Here is a 21,317-nt window from a genome sequence, read left to right as displayed (position 1 = left end):
CCCCTGTCAGCCTCATCCGTGTAGCGTAACAGGGAGAGGAGGGCAGTAGCCACCGAGGGGTGGAGGAAGAAACAAGTCCCTGCCTGGACTCCCAGGGGCAAGGCCTTGTCCTGATTCTGATAGAGGGAGTACAGGTGGGCTACAGGTTCACTCTTCTTGTAGGGAAGTGGCCTATTTCCCATGCACATCGAGATTCGAGGGTTGTAGAGTGCAAGAGTGGCATATAGGAAACCCCACGGTAACAGGCGAGAGTGCTGAATGAGTAGGTCTTCCCCAAGGTGCATAGTAGAGGTTCTGTACTGTGGTCTGTAGAACAGCACAGACCCATCTCTCCTTTTCATGCCATTCTCTCCAAGATTCGAGCGTAGAGCTTACTGTACAGGAAGGACTCGTTCTCACGCATTCACTTGCTCATCACAATGAGCTGCTGAGTTCCTGGGGCCCAGCCTGCACTGTTAACATCAAGCCAGTGGGAACCAAAATGGCAGCCAGGGAACAGGAAGGCCATGCGTGGAACTGGCCACACTTCCCTTCCCAAAGGACAGAAACCCACTGATGCTGATTTGCCCTTTCCCCCACTCCCCTTTCTCTGTTGAGGAGGAGAGTCCTTGTAAACCTAACTATCGTGTGATTAGTATCTTTATTTCATCTTTTTAACATAAATTGTAAGAATTCTGGGCTGAAAGCAACCGAGTCAACTACCTGCCACAGCCAGATGCATTTTAACGGAATTTAAACATTATTTTGAATTTGCTAGGTGTGATCATCACAATAAGTGTAGTAGGTGGCAATTAAAATATGGGTGCTCATCCCTTCTTTGGTCTTCTCTATGGGCTTTCCTCATGAGAAATCAGAACTTGCAGAATGCAAGGCCTACTGGTCCCCCGTGTGTCTTTGGCGGCTGCTTTGCCACAGCTATGTGGCTTCACACACTAACAAGCTGCCACAGGCTGCCAGAGACAAAGCCTTCTGGAGCTTCTCCACCCCTGAGCCCCTGCGGAGAGTGGTGGGAACCTGTCCCTCCCTATTGGTTTTGAGGACTGCATGCTGTGTGTAGATGATGTTTAAGAACTTTGTTGAAGAACCCAGAGTATACCGTGAGGCAAGCTGGACCACTAGATGCAAACGCAGGGCAACAGAACTCTCAGAGCCCCCTGGAAGCCCTTCAGGTTGACCTTGTAGGCCGAGGGTGGGAGAGAGGAAGGCTGGTACCCAGACAAGATGTTCAAACATCTCCAGGCTGCTTTTTATGAGAAGTGGGTATCAGGAGAGGCCTGAATGATCTCAGTGAAACTCTGTGAAGAGCTTTTAATGATGCCTCTTCAACCCAGAAGTAGTGTTGGGTCAGTGGTCCTCCAAAGTCTGTTAACAAAGCATGTGGAATGAGAAAGCACCAGACATCTTCCCAGCGTCTCAAGTGTGCAGGGATGTTTTCAAGGCTGGCTGAAGGAGAAAAAAAAATCTTCCAAGCTCCTGAGATTTTTCGCATCTATACAATAGAAGGGCCAAACGTCAAACAAAAAGTTTCTAGATTCCCTTTCATGAAGACTCTAATGGGTGGTGCATTCCAATCTCTTGGTTCCAGTGGCGGAAATGGATTTGCATGGATGCATCCGTGTTCCCAGTACTCCTGCGACAACACCACACACCCACAAGATATGGCTGTGTTGGAGGAAATGGCCTATGGCTGTAGAATAGTGGCAACCCTCAGAGTACGTGAGGCTGGAACCCAAGAACTTGGTCTGAACAGCCCAGTGTTCCAATCAAATGGAATTAACCAACCAACCAATATGCCTTGCAATCTGATAGCCATTTTTCTGGATATAATATACATAAAATGCTAGATTTCTCTAAAAGAAGGTCTATATGAATATGTCATCTGCTGTATACTGCAAACTATAAAACTCGTTGAAAGATAGTTCAATAACATTCTCACGGTGCTGGGAAATATGTATAAAAAGGCCCTCCGTGTCATGGGATTAATATGAAACATGAAGGAGTGAAGGTAGGCAGATCATGGACCAAGGATATGAGGCCAGCTGCCATTTAGGACTAATTGGTGGCAAGAAACGTTAATCCAGGTGGTTGGATAGTTCAGTCAGATAGTCTCCCGTGGTCAATTTCCTTTCTTTTCTTGGTAAAAGAAGCTTTGGAGAAAGCAGATTGTTCCTTCCAAGTCTTAAGATGTATTATGACGTGGAGGGATTATCTGTTAAAGGCCAGACACGGCCCCTTTCACAGGAGATCCTGGGGAGTAGTTTAATGTGGTTCATGGAAGCTGCTGGGGCCATACTAGTTTGGGTGCAGATACCTTGCAATCCCCCATAGAGGCAGTGCTGTGGGAGCTTCTCCTTCCAATGGAAATTCACTTGGAGTCACCCAGAACTTGAATATACAAAGCCAATGTCTGGGGATATGCCGTGCCGAGCATCATGTAGTTGGGTTCACTGGAGCCGCAGAGCCTTCACGAAGCTCTGCTTATTTGACGGGAAAGACCCAGGTTCAAGACCAAACATAGCTGAAAGTCTATGGCATGGTGCAACTAGCCCATGTTATACCTTCATTCAAAACAGAAAACAGGACTCCTCCGATGGGCCCAAGCCCCACAGATGCCCAGCTGGACAAGCACAGCGCAGGCTGGAGTTCAGCCCCTACTCGACCTTCAGCTGCCCTTGTGTAGGGAATGACCCACACCGCTGTACATGGTGGGTCTGATCCGAGGAGCCCCAGCTGGAGAACTATAACACATGGCCGCCTCACAAGGGGGCGGCCCACACACGGATTCAGAGCCTGTCTCCCCTAGTCCTATGCACCGGGAAGCTCCCTTTCACAACGGCTGTAAAATATGCAGTAGGAAGCATCTGGCATCATCGTGGGCCGTCTCTCCATCACCTTCCCTCTCCTCCTCACAGTCCTTGGCGGGAGCCCCGGTGCTGCCCACTGGTGGAACAGGGGCTTCTCTGTGGAGAGAGATGCCAGTGCCCGGCCTTCTGCCATTCTCCGCCGTCCTCCTGGTTTTGCTGTTGACAGACAGCATGGAGGGTGGGAGGGTGGCCAGAGCCGAAAGTCCCGCTGTCCTCTTCTTTCTTACCGTCCCATGGAAGAGGCCACAGGGGGGTGATGCACTCGAGGCAGGGGAAATGGCAGCCCGAGTGACACTGGTATCAGCCTCCCTTGAGGCTTTCACCTAAGCCGCAGCTCCCTCGGCTGTAGCCTCAGGCTCCAAAGCCGGGAAATGGGGTTGCAGGTGCCCGAGCAAGCACTGGAGGCCACAGAGGAGAGAGGAGTTGAGGACCAGGGGTCCACCCGCCTGAGACAACATGGCCGTGGAGCTTTGTCAAGGTGCTCCTTGGAGTTGAAGCCACAGGCCCCGCAGCTGAGGGAGCCTGGCATCTCCAAACAGGCGTTTCCCTCCCGCCTGCCTGCCAAGGAATGCAGCCGGAAAGTCAGAGACCCGGAAGCCCTGGGAGCCAGCTGTCACCCGCCCTCCCCCTCCCCTCCCTCCCTCTGCCTTTCCTCCCTCCCTGGCCAAAAGAAAAGCTAATGAGACGGGAAAAGTCAGCAGCCCACCTCCGCTCCTTCACAGGCAGCTCTGCAGGAAGAACCCCCACCCAGCTCCAGGCCCAATCAGGAAGTGGAAGGCTGAGGCTCCTGGCAGGCGAGGCAGCCGGCAGACAACCAGGGTGCTCCAGGAACAGAGCGGGGGTCAGCTCCCTCCCCAGGAGGCTGGTCCCCCCACCCAATGCCTCCGCAGTGTATCATGGGAAACAGCCTCCCACTCTGGTGGAATGAGTTCTCAAATACCTAGATTCAGCACAGCCCCTCGAAGGGCTTCGACCTTAGTCAAAAAAAAAAAAAAAAAAAAAAAAAGAAACCCTTTTGGGCCTCCAGCAAAGGACTACCGGTTAAAAATCATTACATGGGGTTGGTTTGGATTGCAAACAGTCCTTGAGCCCCTTTGGGACCACTGGGTCAGACTGTTGCGCTCGCCTCTCCCACGCCAGTGCCCCGAGGCCCAGCTGTAGTGAAACCGCAGCCCGCCTAGACGTGGAGGGGGACTTGCATGGTGGCATTTGGAAAGGAAAGCGTAAAAACCTGCCCCTCTTGAGCAGGGAGGACTTCCGGGACCGGGTGGAACTCGTCAGCAGCCCCCATGCAGCGGCCCCTGCTCCTAGCTTCAGCATGCTAGCTGTGCAGCCTCAGGCAAGTGGTCAGCCCTCTCTGAACCCTGGTTTCCTCCTACGTACAACAGCTTGGACTAAATAATCTCTACAGCCTGCTCCAGCTGGGAGTGCCCATAGGTCTGTGCTTCTTTCTAGGCTAGGATTCCTGAATTGTGCTCATCATCTCTCAGAATGAGCAAAGAGTCGCCTTCCTGCTTGGAAAGTGGCTGCGAGCCTTGGAGACAGGGACAGAAACCATGGAGAGCATGGAGTTGGATCTGGACTTTAAAGCCCTGGGCAAGGATGTGAGGATAAAGCACTAGCAGAACTAAGGGTGCCACCGGCTATCTAAGTCATAGGCCTGCTCCAGTCCCCAGGGCTCACTCACACAGTGTGACCCCTGGAGAGCAGGAAGGGAGGGGTCACCAGAAATAGGGTGGGCAACACATGCGGGTCACCCCTGCCAGCTCTGGAGTCCCTGCCCTTCTGGAAGGATGCCCAGCTGGGTGTGTGCGGGAGGTGGGGGGGTGAGGTCAGCCGGGCAGGGGGTGTGCTCCCATGTGGGTGCTGCGGCATCACCCCATGCACTGTGGGGCATGGGAAAGAAGGCAGTGTGGGCATCCGGGGACCTCAGTGTCATCCTGCTGCTCTCTGTCCTCTCTTAGAGGTGACCAAAAGGAGGTTCTGAGAGTCCAGGCTATACTGGTTATAGGCAGTGGTCATTAAGCCTCCTCCGCCCCTCTCTCCGTCCTGGCTCCAAGTAAAGCTTCAGAAAGCGTGTTTATTATTACAGTATTGTAGCTTGAAATGCAAATATCAAAGTCCATTAGAAACTGTAAGACAACAACCGAATCAGCTTGGCTGCCGGGGTGCAGAAAAGGAGAAGGGCTAGAGGTGACTCCCCGTGGCAGGAGATGGGCTCGGGTCTTCTGAGACTCCGGGGAAGTAAGATTTTTATTCACCAAAAAGAGTCGGACGTTGTCAGTTTGGAGAAACTGAGCCCTACACCCTGCCGCTGGCTCGGAAGGAGGAACCCCCAGCTGTTGCAGCTGATGGTTCCACCTGTCAGCCCAAAGCAGCCCCAAACCCCTCCCCCACAGAGTGTCCCCTCGGAGAGAAAACCCAGCCGTGACTCAGCCTCCCCACGCATGGGGCACGTGCTCTGCAAAGCTTCTCCCGCCTCCTCTCGCCAGCCCTCCCTCCCCACCACCCAGGCCCTCTTTTGCCTTCTCCAGACCCCAGTGCGCCGAGCAGTCAAGTGAAAATCAAACTCCTCTGAGGCAGAAAGGCACAGCTGTGTGTTTACAGCCACTGATTCAGATCCAAATCGCATACCCTGCCAGTCTCCCGCAAGGCAGGCTGGGGGCAAACTGTGTCTGCGTGTGCCAGGCGGGAATCTATTTCGGGAAGTGACCTGCAGCCCTTTGCCATAGCAGAGCCTTCCTCTCAACCCCCACTCAGGAAAGACGGCCTTCTAGAAGGAGCTCTCACTTTAAAAGCCGCTGATGCGGTTGTGGGATTTCAGCCTGTTCCTTGTCACTTACACAGTCAGACTTTTGGCGCCTGCCCCCCCGGCAGCCACATGGGAACAGCCGTGGGCTCCCATCTGTCCAGTGAGAAGGCAGGGGGTGAAGGCGACCACAGTGGGATGATCAGTGGGGAGGGAAGACCACTCGGCGGGACAGGACACCCACTTCTTCAAAGGGTGGAATCCACCTCTGTCCTGCCAGGGGGCCAAGGGGGGCAAAGAGAGAAACCCCCAGGTGTTGGGCTTTGGAATAGCAGGAACCTAGAGAGGGGACAAAGCTGTCAAGGTCAGGGAGAAGAGACCCAAGGGTGTCTGTGTCCAGGCTGGAACAGTAGACGTCAGAGAGCTCTAGGTCTAAGGACCTTGAAGGCAAAGAAGTAAGACCGCCACAGCGTTCCCCCAAAATGAGCTCCTCTGTCTCCCCTTTTGTACAGCAAGCGGCAAGTGAGTACCCTTGGTTCAAGTCAAGTTTGGGAATCTCAGCATTGCGGAAGGAGGGCAGGATAGAAACCCTTCCATAGGAGCACAGGGTGCGGGATGTAAAACTTTACACAGGAACACTCTGTGAAATGTTGCTATGAAGCAGAAAGCTAAGTGGGACACCGCATGGGGGGCTGAGGAGGGCTCAGAGCAGGGGAATTTTCACTTTGGCCATGTCACCTGAAGGCCAGTGAGAGAAGGAGCCTTCGGTGGCTCCCCCACAGACAGGAAGGCGAGGCTGAGTTGGGAGTGTGTGACCACCCCTACCAGCTGGTAGTGATCCGTGCACTCTTCCTAATCACGGCCAAATCCCTTCGACCTGAGCACCACAGCCCCCCAGCAGAAATGGTTCTCACTGGCGTAATATTCAGCAGGAACTTTCCACATTGCCCTTGTCAGCCGGGCTGGTTGCGGAAGGATGATTATCGTAACTACACCCCCTGCTCCAGAGAGTATCTATTCGTGACCTGCTGGTAATGCAGTAAGGTTGAAAACAATATCCATTCCTGCCCCTCCCCGCCTCCACCTGCACTCTCTCTGTGTTTGCCCATAATTAGGCAAAGCAAGTACATTCGTGGCATTTTAATGGCTGGTAAGAGGGTGAGTTCTATAGATCTGTGTCAACCGGAAAGGCAGTTTCTGGTTGTAGGCCACATGGCCCTGTCCTATCAACATCCTTTTTGATGACTCAGATGAAGAGAAAAACACGTCAGTCATGTTCAGAGATCCCAGCCTACGAGGTGTTGTTCGTTTGGTAGGTAATGGAATTACCTTCAAAAAGTATCTCCTTCAGGTGGGATGATGGGTCAAAAACAATCGAATCAGATAAAATTTAGGTTAAAAATCATTCTGTCTCATAACTACAGAATGACATTTGTAGACTTTGCTGTAATTCAAGTAAAAAAAAAAAAAAAAAAAAACCTGGGGTTGTAGTTAGCTATAAGCTTAATATAAGCAAAAGCAAGACACGATTGCCTTTTTTAAAAGAAAAGCTACTTTAGGCTGTGATAACAAAAGTGAAAGGACTAAAAAAAGTGTCTCACTGATTTTCATGTTGCTCTAGACTTGTATTGAGTCTTGGTTCTAAGCCCCCACATTTTATCAGGAACTTGAACAATCTTGAGAAAATTCGGTAGAGAATAACTGGGGAAGGTATGTCAGGTAGGATAAAGAGGTCTAGTCCCTCAGGAGACTAGATAACCATCGCGAGATGTATTTGTGTTTGTCTCGCAGTAAGCAGACCTTTCTGGGTAGTTCCAGACAAAGCTAGAACAAACGGGTAGAAGATACAGGGAGGGCCAGTCTACTGGAGACTAACTTCCCAACAACGGGACACATCCCCTGGAGGATCACTGAGCTCCCTGGAAACGCTCAGAAGCTGAACGGCCCAGGGTATTGTAGAGTAGGCTTCTGCCCTGGATTCTATCATCTCTTGTAGCTGGAATCCTCTGATGCATTAGACATTTGTTACGTGGATCCTACTGCTATTTTATTCTATGGGTTATAAACGAGCCTTAGAAAAGGAGAGGGGATCCTATGAAGGGAGTTGGCTGAGATTGGGAGAGAGGGATGTAAGAGTCAGGTGAGCCTCTGCCTTGGGGGAGAAAAAGCCAGATGATGACACAGGCGAAGCAGGGGAAACTGTCAAGTAGCGGAATTACTGCCCTTCACGTGTCATCCTTGCCTTTTGTTGTTGGTGGTTTTTTCTTTTTTCTTCTTTTTTTTAAGCCAATTGCTGCGGCTGCAGCTGAGCTCTGGCAACAGGGCTCTCTCCCCCCAATGCCTGAAAGGAGGTCAGCGAGCAGAGGACACAGGCGCCCGCTGGCACAGGGCAGCTGAGCGGCTGTAGTGCCATCAGGCTGAGCACAGCCGGAGTGGGCATGTGCGTGGGGCACCCTGGCTCTGAGTCGGAGAAAGCTGGGCCTGTCATCATTCCCATCCAGGAAGGGTGGATTTTTGAAAGCAGGAAAGATGAGGACGCCAGTTGCCCATTCCCACAATGCCAGTTACAGACTCCAGGTGGGCGGCTGGCATCAACTCTATCTCCGCCTGGCCAGGAGCAGAACATGCCCCCCAGAGGCCTTAGACCGAGGAGAAACTGCCCTCCGGAGGCGCCCTCCTCCTGGGCTCTGCCTCGAGGACTCATCTTCAGCCCAACTCAGGGGAGGGAAGGGCTCTCGTGTCACATTCCTCCCAGATGTCCTGAAGACCAGCACGATTGAGGATGACACTCTCTCTTCTCTCAGGCTTCACCGGGGCTGCTTCCAACTCATCATGGGATTGTATAATTATGGTGATTACAGCTTATGGCTTTTTTCCTCTCCTCATCTCTTGCTTTCAAATTCTTCGAGGCCTCTCATTAAACATGGCGATCCCCGTAAACTCAGCAAAGTTTTAATAAGACATTTTTTTTTAAGCTAAAGAAAACCCAGTTACAGTTGATTGGTACTGTGTTCCCTCCGACAGACCTTTAAAACTCTAGCAGGCACCATCAGTGCCTGGCTATCAGGGGTGGGGAGAGAAAGGTATGGGGATTCAGAAGGCATCCATGCTTTTTCACAGGGTTGGAGAACGTTTCCATGCCATGATCCTGGCCTTTCTCGTTTGCACCAAGAACAGGGTACATCTGAACCCCCACGCCTAATGGGAAAAGACAGACCATCAGGCATGGATAGAGGACCTGGCCTTTACATCACAACAGATTAAGTTGGAAAGTAGAGATAGAGCAGCCGATATAAAACTCAATCCAACCTATAGCGAAAGTAGAAGGGAAATTCTGGTGGATTTTCTGTCCTGGATGATACTAGAAGGTTCCAGAGCATCCATTATTCTAAATATGTAAAAAGAGTCCACCATTAGTGTGTGTTGAGTGATCGCATCCCAGCGATCACGTACTTGATGGCGGTTTCCTTGGTAATGACACAGCTCCAAAGCCTGTCATTTGCTAGGTCTCAATGATAGTTTTTCTTAAATTGTTTCTAGACCTGTAGGATGTAATGTGAAGGATCACCAAGAAGGAGTGGTGGGGAGGTGGCCGCTGGGGTCCCCCACCTGCCCTTCAGCATCTTTGCTCAGCTTTAGTGTCAGGGTCCTCTTCCTATCCACACTCCCCAGGACTGCATGAAAAACTAAATGCACAGTGAGGTGCACCTTGCCCCCATGGGGACTGCACTCTGGGAGGCTCCTCATGGCTCACTGCCAGGAGCTGTCTAGACTGCTCCTCACCCACCGGCAGCCAGGTGGTCACATTTGGGGCGTGCCTGAGCAGCACCAACCACCTAGGGTCAAATGTTGTTGGAACTTGGCAGTGACATTTCCCCCAGCTACCCTCTCATCCCCTATTGAAGACGACCTGCTCGTTTGGCCCCAAGAACAAGGTCCCTTCGGTGCCCAGCAGAATGCACAAAAGTGGACTGGGTTTGAGATGGACAGCCTTGGCTGGATCCTGTCGGTCCACCTGATTTTGGCATAAGACCCCAGGGAAGCTCCTTGCTTGCCCGATGGGTATAACACAGCCGTACCCACCGTACAGGGTGGATGCTGGGACTAAATGAAGGCATAATGGTAGTCGATGCCATTTCTCGGGGGCTCACGTACTGTGGGCATCCACACCATGCTGAGCTTGGTCAGCGAGGGACTTTGGTTCTTCTCCAGCTCTACCAATTAGCAGCTTCTCTAAGCCTTGGTTTCCTCATCTGTAAAAGGGAGACAAAAAGAAACGATTAAGTGGGGAAAAAATACACTTAGCAGAGTGCTTAGCCGAGTGCAGCATACGTGCTCAAGTAGAACTGTTTGTATTATTATTTTCATTATTATGTTGTTGTTTGCCCACCCCCCCCCCCCCCGCATGCTGAGCTTTTATTACCTTACTTAATTTCCAACAATATTCTCCAAGGTAGGTATCATTATGTTCATTTGCAGTCGGGGACAGGTATGTGTGTATCTCATATGTGACAGTGTGTCCAAAGCACATCTAGTTATTACAGTGACCAGCTCATTAGAATGACTCGATATGGTAGCTATTACTACTGGCTTATTTTTAAAGTCCAGAGCCAATGTTTTCCCTGGGAATGGAGGGACCAAGGCGACTGAGAGGTCAGCTTCTGCCCTGTGGGCCCCTAAGCACCTCTCTGGAGGCTGTGGGAGCTGTGTGGTGCTGGGCGTAGGGACAGCCACCTGGAAAAATATCGCATACGTTGTCAGGATCTGGCATGTGCACCCCTCTACTGAGGTGCACAAGTCTGAGACACCTTCTGCTTCCAGCCACAGATGAGGAGTAGTTCTCCCCATGAGCAGAGCGTGAAATCCAGTCCCCCCACACCCCCCGCCCACATGTAGCGCTCCCCAAGAAGGAAGCCTCTTTCCCAGAAACCCTCACCTCTCTGCTGTCTGCCTGTCTGGAGCCGCCCTGAGCAGTATGACCTCCCCAAGTCTGGTTGCTCCCCCTGCCGGATAAACCAAAGCTTGTATTTTGTGGCCACATACTACAGAGTGGGGTTGTGGGAGGAGTCAGAAGCAAGTGTCAGGGGATGCTTTGAAATCCCTCCTCAACCAGACCCCCGGGGTCCACGCTTCTGCTTGTAGGACTGGCAGAATCAGAAGCAGAGGGGCCATTTCCACTGACACACATGGCTTTTTCCTGGGGAGAATTCAGGTTTTATATGTGTATCTGAAGGTAAATGCCTCAAGTTTGCAGTGCTTGTCCAAGATTGGCCCCTTCGGAGCCTCGTACAAAGCTCTGCAGCCGATCACATGGTTGCTTGAGATGCTTGTGTACGTGCCTGTGGTGTGAACATGCACGTGAACGTGGGCACAGCTGTCCACACAGGTGCACGCGCTGCCTGCCTGACCCGCACCTCTGTGTTCAGCGTATGGTGCGCAAGTAACATACGCTGCAGACTCGCATGTGCCTTGGCGCGCGGATCGCATGCTCCCGCGGCAGTGTGCATGTCTGGGCAGGGGCACCCCTAAAGCCACAGGTGTTCATGGTTTCAGCTGGATAAGTTATTCTTCACTTCCCTTCCTAAAAACACAATTGCCTAGTGCTGCTGGCGCAGAGTCAGAATGGCCGCTGCACTTCACCCCCGAGGTGGCTTCCTTCCAGCAGTGGGTGAGTGATCCCGGCGTCCGCACTCTCTAACTTTTTGGGGGATCCTTCTGCACAGAAGGTGCTCCAAAATCCAGAAGAGATGATCTGTTTGTCTGTGGCCTTGTCTCTATCACTCTTGTTCCCACACCCTCGTCCCAGGAACAGTCAGCAGCGCCTAGTTTTTGGTGTCCCCACGTTTCTGCCCCCCCCTTTTTTTTTTTTTTGCACCCATGGTTTTTTTCTTCCTAAGAGACCAGGAGCCAGGGGTCCAGAAATGATGCGAAGAGAAGTCCCTTGTCTCAGAGGTGATGTGCAGATAATGTCTTTAGGTACTGACCCTGTAACGCGCTTCTCCTGGACCCCTAGCAGAACAGGACAGAAACACTCACTACCTTTGAAGATGCTTTGAAATCCAACAGCAGCAGCCTTAGGCTCCATCTCCCGGTTACAGCTTCCATAATCCTTCCTCTGTGGCCCAGGGCCAAGTCTTGCGGAAACATGGAGAATCTCTCATGTCTACCTACTAGGCCATCAGGGGAGAAGGCAGGGCAACCGCCTGTCCTCTGTCCCACGGGCACCAATAGCCTCGTGACAACCTGTAAAAAGGGTCTATAGGGAAGGAAGAAGGTTCTCAGTGGATGGGACTTTCAGTGACCCAAGTTTCTATCTAGAGATCCCTTGAAAATGCTGCTTGGCCCATTCCCTGCTGCACTTGTTCAGGTTAGAAATACATGTGTGGTGAATACCCACTGAAGCGCATTTCTGGTGGAAGAGAGGAATGAGAACTAAGCCTGCCTTGGCATTTGTGTCCAAATGGACGTGGACATTTATGGAAAGATTGTGCTTTGGGCCCGGTGGGGGAGGGGCAGTCCTCACGATGATGACCTGTGCCTTCTAGGCTCTGCTTTGGCAGCTGGCTGAACCAAGGACCCCAACCTATGGATGAGTTTTGGGTGAACATGTTTGTAGGAGGTGAGAGGTGCCCTTGGAGGGTGGAGTTAGAGTCCCCATGGTTCTGCAGGAAGAGTCCCACACTGCCAAGCAAATGATTCCTCCTGCTGTCTCTTCCATGAAACTTCAGTGGCTCTCTCCCCTAGAGCCACGGTCAAGGGTCACTTGAACGTCCGACTTGGAAAAAACATCAAGTTGCTGCCCAATAGCAACACAGCCATGTCCCTGTTTCCTTGAGTCTTTTGACCTTTGCCTAACTTGGAGCGAACCAGAGCTAAGATCCCAAAGTACATTTGGAGAGGAGGTGGAGGAATCGGGGAAGAGGAGGGCATCGCAGGGGCTGCAGGAAGGCATACTGCCAAGGGACTTGCGAGCAGAATGCCCACCTCCACTCCACTCGAGAATCCGCCAAGATCTTCCCTGCACGCGGAGTATAGAAAGAGCGCCAGAGTTATTCAGTCAGAACCGGAGGAAGGAGAGCTAAGAGGTCCGATATGAAAAGGGGGACATTTCCCCTGCACAGGAAGAGCACGGGGAAAGTGGAAACGCACAGCCTGGAAAGGAAGCTGGGGAATCTGGGCATCGTGCCACCAGAGTAGGGCACAGATGCTATCCCCTTGTCACTCCTGGCATGCCTGCCTGGTTCCAGATTTGTCCCTGCACAGCTGGGGGACCATGCGGGAAGGTCTCCACCACCCACCAAAATTAACAGGCGGAGGCTAACCCTTGCAAAGAGTCCCGTAAGTGATGAGCATGATGGGAGGCCAGAGTCAGAGGGCCAGGAACACCACCCACAGAGGGCTTCCCCAGCCTGGCTGGGACACCTGATTTAGGGACTGGGTTCTAATTGGCATTGGTTCTAATTGGAGTAAGGCAGCTCTGCCTGCCCCTTCCTGAGAAAGGTAAACACCACACCTGCTTCTCTCTTCCCTGGGACAGGTGCTATGGAGGCCCCAGAAGCATCGACACCAATAACATAAGAGCAGAAACAGCAGTAGTGGCTTCAGCTGGCCTGTCCCGCAGGTGCACTCTAAAGCCATGTGCACCAGGCAGTGGTGATAAGTGCCCCAGCTCAGTGCACTTAGCCAGTCTCACTTTGCCAAGCTTGCCAGCCAGAAGGTGGCGTCTTCTTTCTCAGGAGTCCCAGATGCGATGAGGGGAAGAAGCTCAGGCAGAACAGAAATGCTTGAGATGGGTCTCAAGCACCTCCAGGAGTGGAAGCTTCTTTCTCAGTGAGGTTGAGGAAATCTCCCTGGGGTGCCCAAAGAGATTGCCTAATGTGGGTGGGCATGGAGGAGCCAGCCGTTCGTCTCTGAGCCTTTCCATCTGCCTCCTTCCTTGAGAGGGATGGCCACATACCAAGTAGAAAGCGTATGGCTCATGAAGGCCACCCCACTTAGCTCTACTACTGACTAGCCGATGCCCTCAGGCAAGGAACTCAAGCTCTGTTTGAGCCTGTTTCTTCATTGATGCCGAGATGATATATCCTAAGACTTTAACCTAAGACGTCCTAAGACTTTAGAGTAATGCGTAACTGGCCAGGATGGTGTGGACATTAGCACAAGTGTCTATAAAATGCCTAGTGTGTTTGGCACACAATCGTTGTTCAACGTGCAGTCCACTGGTGGCTGTCACTGTCCTCGGCAGCTAACCTGTACCCCCGGGAATGGGGTCACCATCGAGGTCCGGGCTAGTTGAAGAGGAAGGCACTTAGGAAGAGAAGGTACCTGGGATATTGATGCCACTCCACAGGGCAGGAATTAGAAATTCAAAGAGAATGCCCCGGGGAGATCGGGGAATAGGTTGGTCCTTTCTCTTTCAGTGCAGTTGGAAACGTTGGCAACTCACCTTTTCTAAATTAAAAAAAAAAAAAAAAAATTAAGAAAATAAAAAGCACTAGGCTAGAGTTAAGGTGTCTGAACCTGCTAACGGCCCCAGTGACATTTTCTAGGAATCGCTTTCAGAAGACAGGACTACCGGTAGATTGCATAGACCCACCGTCTACATGGCAAAAATCTGGTCGTTTATACCGCTGTACATAAGTTAGTGAGCTGTTTCAAAAGAATCCATTATTTTTACTATGATCGTATTTTTTACCTTATTCTGTAACAGGTTTAAATGTACACGAATGGATATTAATTCTCTAGCCAGTGAACTTTTTATTAGTCATTCCATTTTCCCCTAGTTCTTCATTTTTTTTTTTTTTACTTGAGCGTTGTTTTATGTTTGTGGTATCTTATTCTTAAGAGTCAAATCGAATATTTTAAAGCCAAATAAAATGCCGTTCAGCTCCTGAGAGGGATCAGAAAGCTCTGCAAGGGCCCAGGCACAATACAGACTCTGGGAATGGATCTTGCCACAGGCACCCGCCCCCCATGACGGAAGAGTGAGGAAGCCAGCAGCACCCTCTCCGCCTGTGCGGCTCCCGCTTAGCCCTGCTGCGGATTAGCAGTCTGTGATCTTTGGCTAGTCCCAAGACCAGGTTTTTCCCTTTCATCTGCCCCCGCCCCCACTCCCCTTGCCAGGAAGTTCAACAGAGGGCCATTTGATGAGATGAGAGATGAAGTGTTGGAAAGCTTTTTGAAACTCTTCTGTATTGAGTATGGATTCTGCTGCCATCCTATGCCAGCTTCTAAGACCGCTAAACTACCCCCAAGCAAGTGGCACTCTCTCCCCAGTCTGAAACAACACTGAGAAAGGAGATGTCACAGGATTCCCATATGCCCTTTTGAAATCATGCCTTTTGCTTTGCTCAGTTGGAGAAGGGGCACCAGGGGCGCCAGCCTCCAGGGGAGTCACCTGATGAAGTCAGACAGGTTCTTGACTTCTCTCCTCCCGTCGAACCCAAGCCCGGACCCTTACCTTCCCACCTGGCTCTTAGGCTCCTGACTGCTCTCCTCAGCAGGGCCGCCCAGGCCTATGATTGCACACACTCATCATTTATGAACCTGAGCATCATCTACGCACGGGTGACCCTCAGGCTCCTTGAGAGGACAGCTCTGGAGCCTCCCACAGAGGGCTACTGTGGTCATTGGGTGAGCCCCAATCAACACTCTTTTCATTAGCAAGGATGAAAAATGCCTGCGTCACAACAAAGTGATCAATCTGGATCACTGGACGAGAAATAGTGTTCCACATTGGTTCTATTGCAAGTTCTAGTTTCTCTAGCAGAGGAACCCAGGTTTCTCCTACCCGGGAGTGGGGAGAACTGGATTGAGCCCAAAGGCAAAGTCACAGGGCTAGCAACTGGAAAGGAGTAAGGAGTGGGAAATTTCAAAGCAGAGATGTGATAGCTGGATTTTTTCCTTCATTTTTCTGTTTCCTTTTGAGGTGTAATTACATATAGCAAAATGAACAGATCTGAAATGTGTGGTTCAATGAATTTAACAACGGTATGCACCAGTATAACCTATACCCCATGACCCTGGAAAGTTCCCTCACGCCCCTTTCCAATCAATTCCATCCTTCTCCTCCAGAGGCAACCACAGTTGATTTCTATCCCCATAGTAACGTGGATTTAGGCTTAGGGGATTTGAGATCTGTAACTTTGGTCTTAGGTCATCTGGGCAAATCAGCTTGAGAGTCTCAGCAGCAGCTCAGATATCCGTACTCCGTTAGCATTGGAAAGGGTCCTGCCCGAGTCCCCAGTGCTTGGCTCTGCTACCCCCCAATATGCCACCTGACCCCCAGGGCTACTCTCTGAGCCACAGCCCTCTTCCCAGCCAAAGAGTTTAGCCTCAGTCGCCCAGGTAAGTAAGCGGCAAAAGCTCTTGGTAACCCGGATCGTGCATGTTTTGTTGATTAATATCTGGAAGTGCGATGCACAGAGCCACAGCATGTCGAACAGCATGTTGATTTTCCTTAAAGCACTGCACAAAAGGGCGCCATTCCTTTTGTGCATTTCCTTTTAGAAACAAAAGATTTCATGACCACCTTCTTCCAGACTTCTAGCCATCAAGATGGCCACAGAGCTGAAATGATTAGTCAGGGTGGAGGGTGGATGTTTGCGAACCTAGTCCATCACACTGAAGGATTCTAATTCTATTGGATTAACTTTGCCAAATGTCTCGAAGGTGAAAAGCACTTTGTCTGTATGCAAAGCTTTGGTGTCTCTGGAATGTACCTTCTGCAGTTTGGTTCTTAATCACTGTATATTTTCTCACTTGGACAAAGGCTGCCTGCTAATAGCATTTTCAACCACCTTCAGCTGCTTCGCTCAGCTACGCCAAGGCCTCAGGCTGAGCTGGCTGCAGTTCCCTGGCACCATGGTCCGTTCCCAAATGACCGGCACTGGGGAACATCACACATTCACACCCTGAAAAAATGGCTTCCCCTGCAACTATGCAAGATGCTAGGCAGAGGGGGAGTTACTGCTCTCCTTCCTAAGTGTTTTCTACAGAATCATCCAATCGGAGGCAGGGCTGGGGGTGAAGAAGAGGGAGGAAAGAGCCCCAGAGGGTGCAGGGCGAGAGATCTCTTCTCTCCGGACAGAGCAGGTACCTCTGGGGCTCCCAGCAAGCCCCTAGCAGCATAGACCTTGGGGCAGCTCATCTCTGAACACGGGTAGCCTCTGCTGTCAGATTTCACTTTGATCCCTGAAAATTACAGGAGCCTCGGCTCTTCAGAAGAGAGGCAGCTGCTGAGCCAGTGTGATTGCAGGATTTCTTCCCCAAAGCCCGAGGCCAGGCAGCTAGCCATGCCTGCGTCCTGCATGAATAACCACCTTCCAGCCTCACCCCAGAGGTCACTGAGTAGCGGACAGATTGCAGTTGGACTGAGCTACCCCCTGAGCCGACCCGAAACCTCACGACCTCCTTTAGCATCAGAACTGGCATTTGAAAAATGTGTGCGTGCAGGGGTGGGGGGAGGGAGATAAAAATGCCAAGGAACGCCACCTGGATTGCTGAGAGGCTGGGAACAATCTCAGGGCAAGTTCTCTAGGCTGGCCCCAGAAGTCCTGAGATATGGAAGCAGTTGGTGGGTGGGGGGGGGGGCGTTGCGCGGGGAGGAGAAGGCATTGACGGCAGGCCACAGGTCCTTGGAGTCAGAGCTATGAGGCTGAGCTCCAGGGCTCAAGCAGGAAGAGATTAATTAGCGACTCCAAGCCTGGCCCAGCCTTTTCTATAGAACAGGGAGGGGTAGAGGGTGGGGGACCTCCGGGCCAAAGGCACCTAAAGCAGACAGTCACACAATTCTCCAGATACAGAATCTCCAACCTCCCTCAACCTACAGCCCCCTCTCCAGCCAAAATGACCTCACTAATGAGGAAGTAGCTGTAATGAGGGTTTGGATGCCTGGTAAACCTCTCCCTCTTTGTTTCTGGGCTTTTAACATGGGCACTGGCAGTGCACTGTTATTCAGAAGCTTTAGTCATTTTTTTTTTCACATCCGCCAGCTAAATCAGAGCCCCAAATACCATGTATGGCAAAACCAGAACATATACATTTGGTGACAGAACGTGTAATTTGTTGCCCTGGTGGAAAAGGGACAGAAGGAGAGGGGGAGGAGCCAGTATACGGTACCAGGTTACTGCAGCAGTAAACAGCACCAAGAGGCAAGCAAAATTCCTCGGTGCCTTTCATACGAGCAGGGATGGATGTGGGTAAAGGGTTTGGGGGAGGTTTATTAGAACCCTCGGACCAGGACACCCCTAAACTCATCAGCTCCACATTTCCCCCGAGAGGACCTCACGCACATACCCACACTTCCTGCCTTCAGGCCTGCATCCAGAAGGCACAATCCCAGGTGAACCAACAGGATGACAAATGCCTCCAGCTCCGTCTAAGAAAGGGCAGTCAAGGAGAGTACCAGCCATGGGTGTGCCTTAGAATCAGGGCCGGAGCAAGTCCTTGAAGGTCAGCCTCCGCCAGCTGTGAGCTCTTGTCCTACCCGCTTTACCCAGACAAGTAGCCACCTTACTTTTAGTGATTTGCAAAGACTGGCACTGCAACCCTCTAGGATAAAAAAAAAAAAAAAAAAAAAAAAATCTGATTAAAAAATCCTTACCCTGGTATAAATGCATCCTGCTGCAGGCTAAGTTTAGTGTATTTGAAGATCCAGATAAGGCCGCTATTGGGGAGATTCTGTGTGTGTGTGCGTGTGTGTGCGTGTGTGTGTGTGTGTGTGTGTGTGTTTAAAATAGGGGAGAAAAAACGAAGTTCCGTCTCACTAGTGAACATGAGGAGTGAAAGAAAAGGGGATGTAGATACAGGCTTTCCAATAGCTCCTGAGGGCGATTCCATTTCTGGACAAGCTCCCATGCCTGCCATCAGAATTCTCAAAGTCAAGCTGGCAGGTCCCTCCATGGAGAGCTAAGCCAGATGACCCATTGTCTTGCATCCAGCAAACTCACAGCCCTTGTTCATTTACTAGATGTACCCATTATCCATCAATTCATCAATCAGCCAGTTGATTGAGTACTCTACCAGGCTTCACAAACCTGATCAATTTTTTTTAATTACATCCAGCTTGCACACAGCCAAACCCAGTAAACAAGACGAGCCCTGACACCCCACTTGGAAATGAACATGAGGAACTGCTGGCCCTTGCAGTCTCTCACTACCAAACAGCACAGCCCATGCGGATGAGGACCATGTGCTCGCCTTTGCAGATGGCAAGGGTGTTGCTGACCCGATGTCAATGACAGCATGGGGTTTGAGTATTTTCTCAGACACAGTGATCAGTCCGCTTGGGTCCAGCCACACACTCGTCTAGACTCCTTCCCAATGCTATGGATTTCTCTTTTTTATTTTTAAATGTTTAGTATTGAGAGGGGGCGGGAGGGATAGAGAAAAAGGGGCGGGAGACAGAGGATCCGAAGCGGGCTCTGTACTGACAGCAGAGAGCTGGATGCGGGACTCGAACTCACGAACCGTGATATCATGACCTGGGCCGAAGTCGGACGCTTAACCGACTGAACCACCCAGAGGCCCCACTATGGATTTCTTAAAAGGGTGAGCAGGGAATGGGCACAGAGTGTGTCAAAGAAAATAAGCAGAATGACTGAGACTTACCCATCCTCCTCCTCATCCATCCTCTTGGTGCCCAATCCCACACTGGACGCTCCTCGGCCACCACCCCCCACCCCCCCAGGGGCAATAGAGGAATTGATCTCTCTCAGGATCTCTGTGCCTCATGCACCAGGCCTTACCAGCCAGGTCAATTTTTTCATTTTTGAGAACTGCTACATGGGTTACAAGTGCAGGGTTTGTAGACGTCCTGATGTGGGGTCAAGTTCAGCCCCTGGGTACCACAGACGGAGAGCCAGGAACATAGGACACGACAGGAGTGCACTGGCCTGGGTCCTGCAGCAGCCTCAGCTCACCGGCCTGGCTCCCAGCCTTGGCAAATGCCCCTGTATTTCCACAGTCCCAGAACCGGTCATCAAGACAACCCAGAGCCTCTCCCAAGGAGGGCTCACTGCCACCTTTCAGAAAGGATCCTAAGTCTTCTGCCTTCTTAAGACTAGTTCATTCCTTAGCTTCTAATCACCCAGATCCTTAACCATCACCTACTTAGGTCAACCCACCTCCGTCATCTTCCTACTCCCCAGTCTACCTTTTCCTTCCTCATTTGAATAAAATCAAGTTCAGGACGGGCCCATAAGCATTGAGACACTCTACCTAAGAGTTAAAATGCCTGGTTTGGGGTAAGATTCCCATACCCCCCAAAGGACCAGCAACACACCTTGGCCCCCCAACCTGCCCCAGAGCCCTGCCTGTTCCAAGTGCTGGGGTCAAGGCTCCCAAACCTAGAGATCAACAGGGTCCTGTAGCTAAGTCATTCGGCCTCCATGGCTCTGGCAACAATTAATTCACCTGTCTGGCTCTCTGTCTCTGTCCCTGTCTGTGTGTGTGTGTGTGTGTTTGTGTGTGCACCTGTGCGTGCCAACTCTGTCGCCTGTCTCTGCAGGGAAAGTCGCTGGCGGGCAAGCGCCTCACCGGCCTGATGCAGTCCTCCTGACGGTCCCCGCCGCAGGGCCCGGGCCCGACGACCCCACGGGCAGGCGGCGGCGCTCCACATCCGCGGACAGAGTTTCCCTACGGGGAGATCTGGTCACTGTGAAAGAGAAGGAGTGAGGGAGATGACGGGCGGCAGAGGGGAGACTCGGTGGGTGCCCGGGGACACCATGCAGAAAAAGTCCACAGAGCCCGGGGTCGGCCCTGCAGAGGCCCCTGTTTACAACCCTCTCTTCCTTGTACAGTTGTGCGCCGACACCCCATTCTCGAGGAGGCCCTTGGCCCTAACTCGTTCGGGGCACAACTCGTGGCGGGGCTCCTGTCGTGACTCTCACTTGAGGTCATATCCTTATTATCGCCACTCTTCCTTCTGTCTGGGGGACCACGCCTTCCGGCAGATGCAAGAGCCACCGGCAGGCCCCGAGCACCCCCAGTATTACCCCCCCACCCCCCACCTCCGCACCGCGGCCAGTGCGCCCACAGCGCCCCCTAGAGCGACAGCCGCTGCGTCCCGACGGCCCCCTTTCTGGCCCCGCCCCGGCCCCCATCTGTGCAAGGACCCTCGTGCAACCGGCCCGGTGGAGGCCACACCGCTGAGCAACCCCGCCGACTGCTCCACCTCCAGGTTCTTTCAGCCCCCTGCAGGCCGACTTTCCGGGGGGGGTCCCCACGGGGGCCGTGGGGCTGCCCCCTGGTCCCGTCAAGTGCCTCCAGGGTCCGACACCACAGGCAGCACCGGTGTCCGGGAAAGAGCTCGTGGTTTAACAGCCGTGGAGGTTCTGACCATCTTTGGAAACATTTATTATTTCCGAATTTATTCTGGTTTCGCCCCTTCTCCTTGGTTTGTTCCCTCGTGTTTTACTCAAAATAAACATGGCCGTGAACTCGGGGGCACTGGGATCCTCCCCTCCGGCAGCCCCCTTCCCCCGGGGTGGGGAGAGGTGGCTGGGGCATAGGCATGGCCCAGCCCCTGCAGGGAGGGCCAGGTCTCACTTGTGTCTGAAGTTGGGGCTGAGTTGGCTTCAGAGGGCCTAGGCCAGGACCAAATGGTTCTCTGCCAGCCCAGCAAAGTGGTCCCTAAACGAAGTGGACCGTCAAGGGGGAAAGCAGACACAAAGAAAAACCTGCAAAAACCTGCAAAAAAAAAC

The 21,317-nt window shown here is 52.0% G+C and overlaps 1 protein-coding gene across 13 annotated transcripts in view; it reads left to right on the top strand.

The window, feature by feature from the left end:
* RGS6 (regulator of G protein signaling 6) overlaps positions 1–21,058 on the top strand; it is a 599,839-nt gene extending 578,781 nt beyond the window's left edge. For 11 of the 13 annotated variants that reach the window (XM_086709359.1, XM_086709357.1, XM_086709358.1 and 8 more), the window contains 2 exons: positions 11,215–11,281; positions 20,123–21,058. In XM_086709359.1, the coding sequence (XP_086565485.1) occupies positions 11,215–11,281; positions 20,123–20,289 (234 nt within the window). In that variant the 3' untranslated portion in view covers positions 20,290–21,058. The remainder of the gene's footprint in view (positions 1–11,214; positions 11,282–20,122) is intronic. The other 2 variants (XM_086709368.1, XM_086709369.1) reach the window with 1 other exon arrangement.
* The last annotated feature ends 259 nt before the right edge of the window (positions 21,059–21,317 follow it).

This window comes from Puma concolor, chromosome B3 (genome assembly GCF_028749965.1).
Source record: "Puma concolor isolate L17-30 chromosome B3, mPumCon1.1.hap2, whole genome shotgun sequence".
Classification (NCBI taxonomy): domain Eukaryota; kingdom Metazoa; phylum Chordata; class Mammalia; order Carnivora; family Felidae; genus Puma; species Puma concolor.
This window is presented reverse-complemented; position numbering and strand designations above follow the sequence as displayed.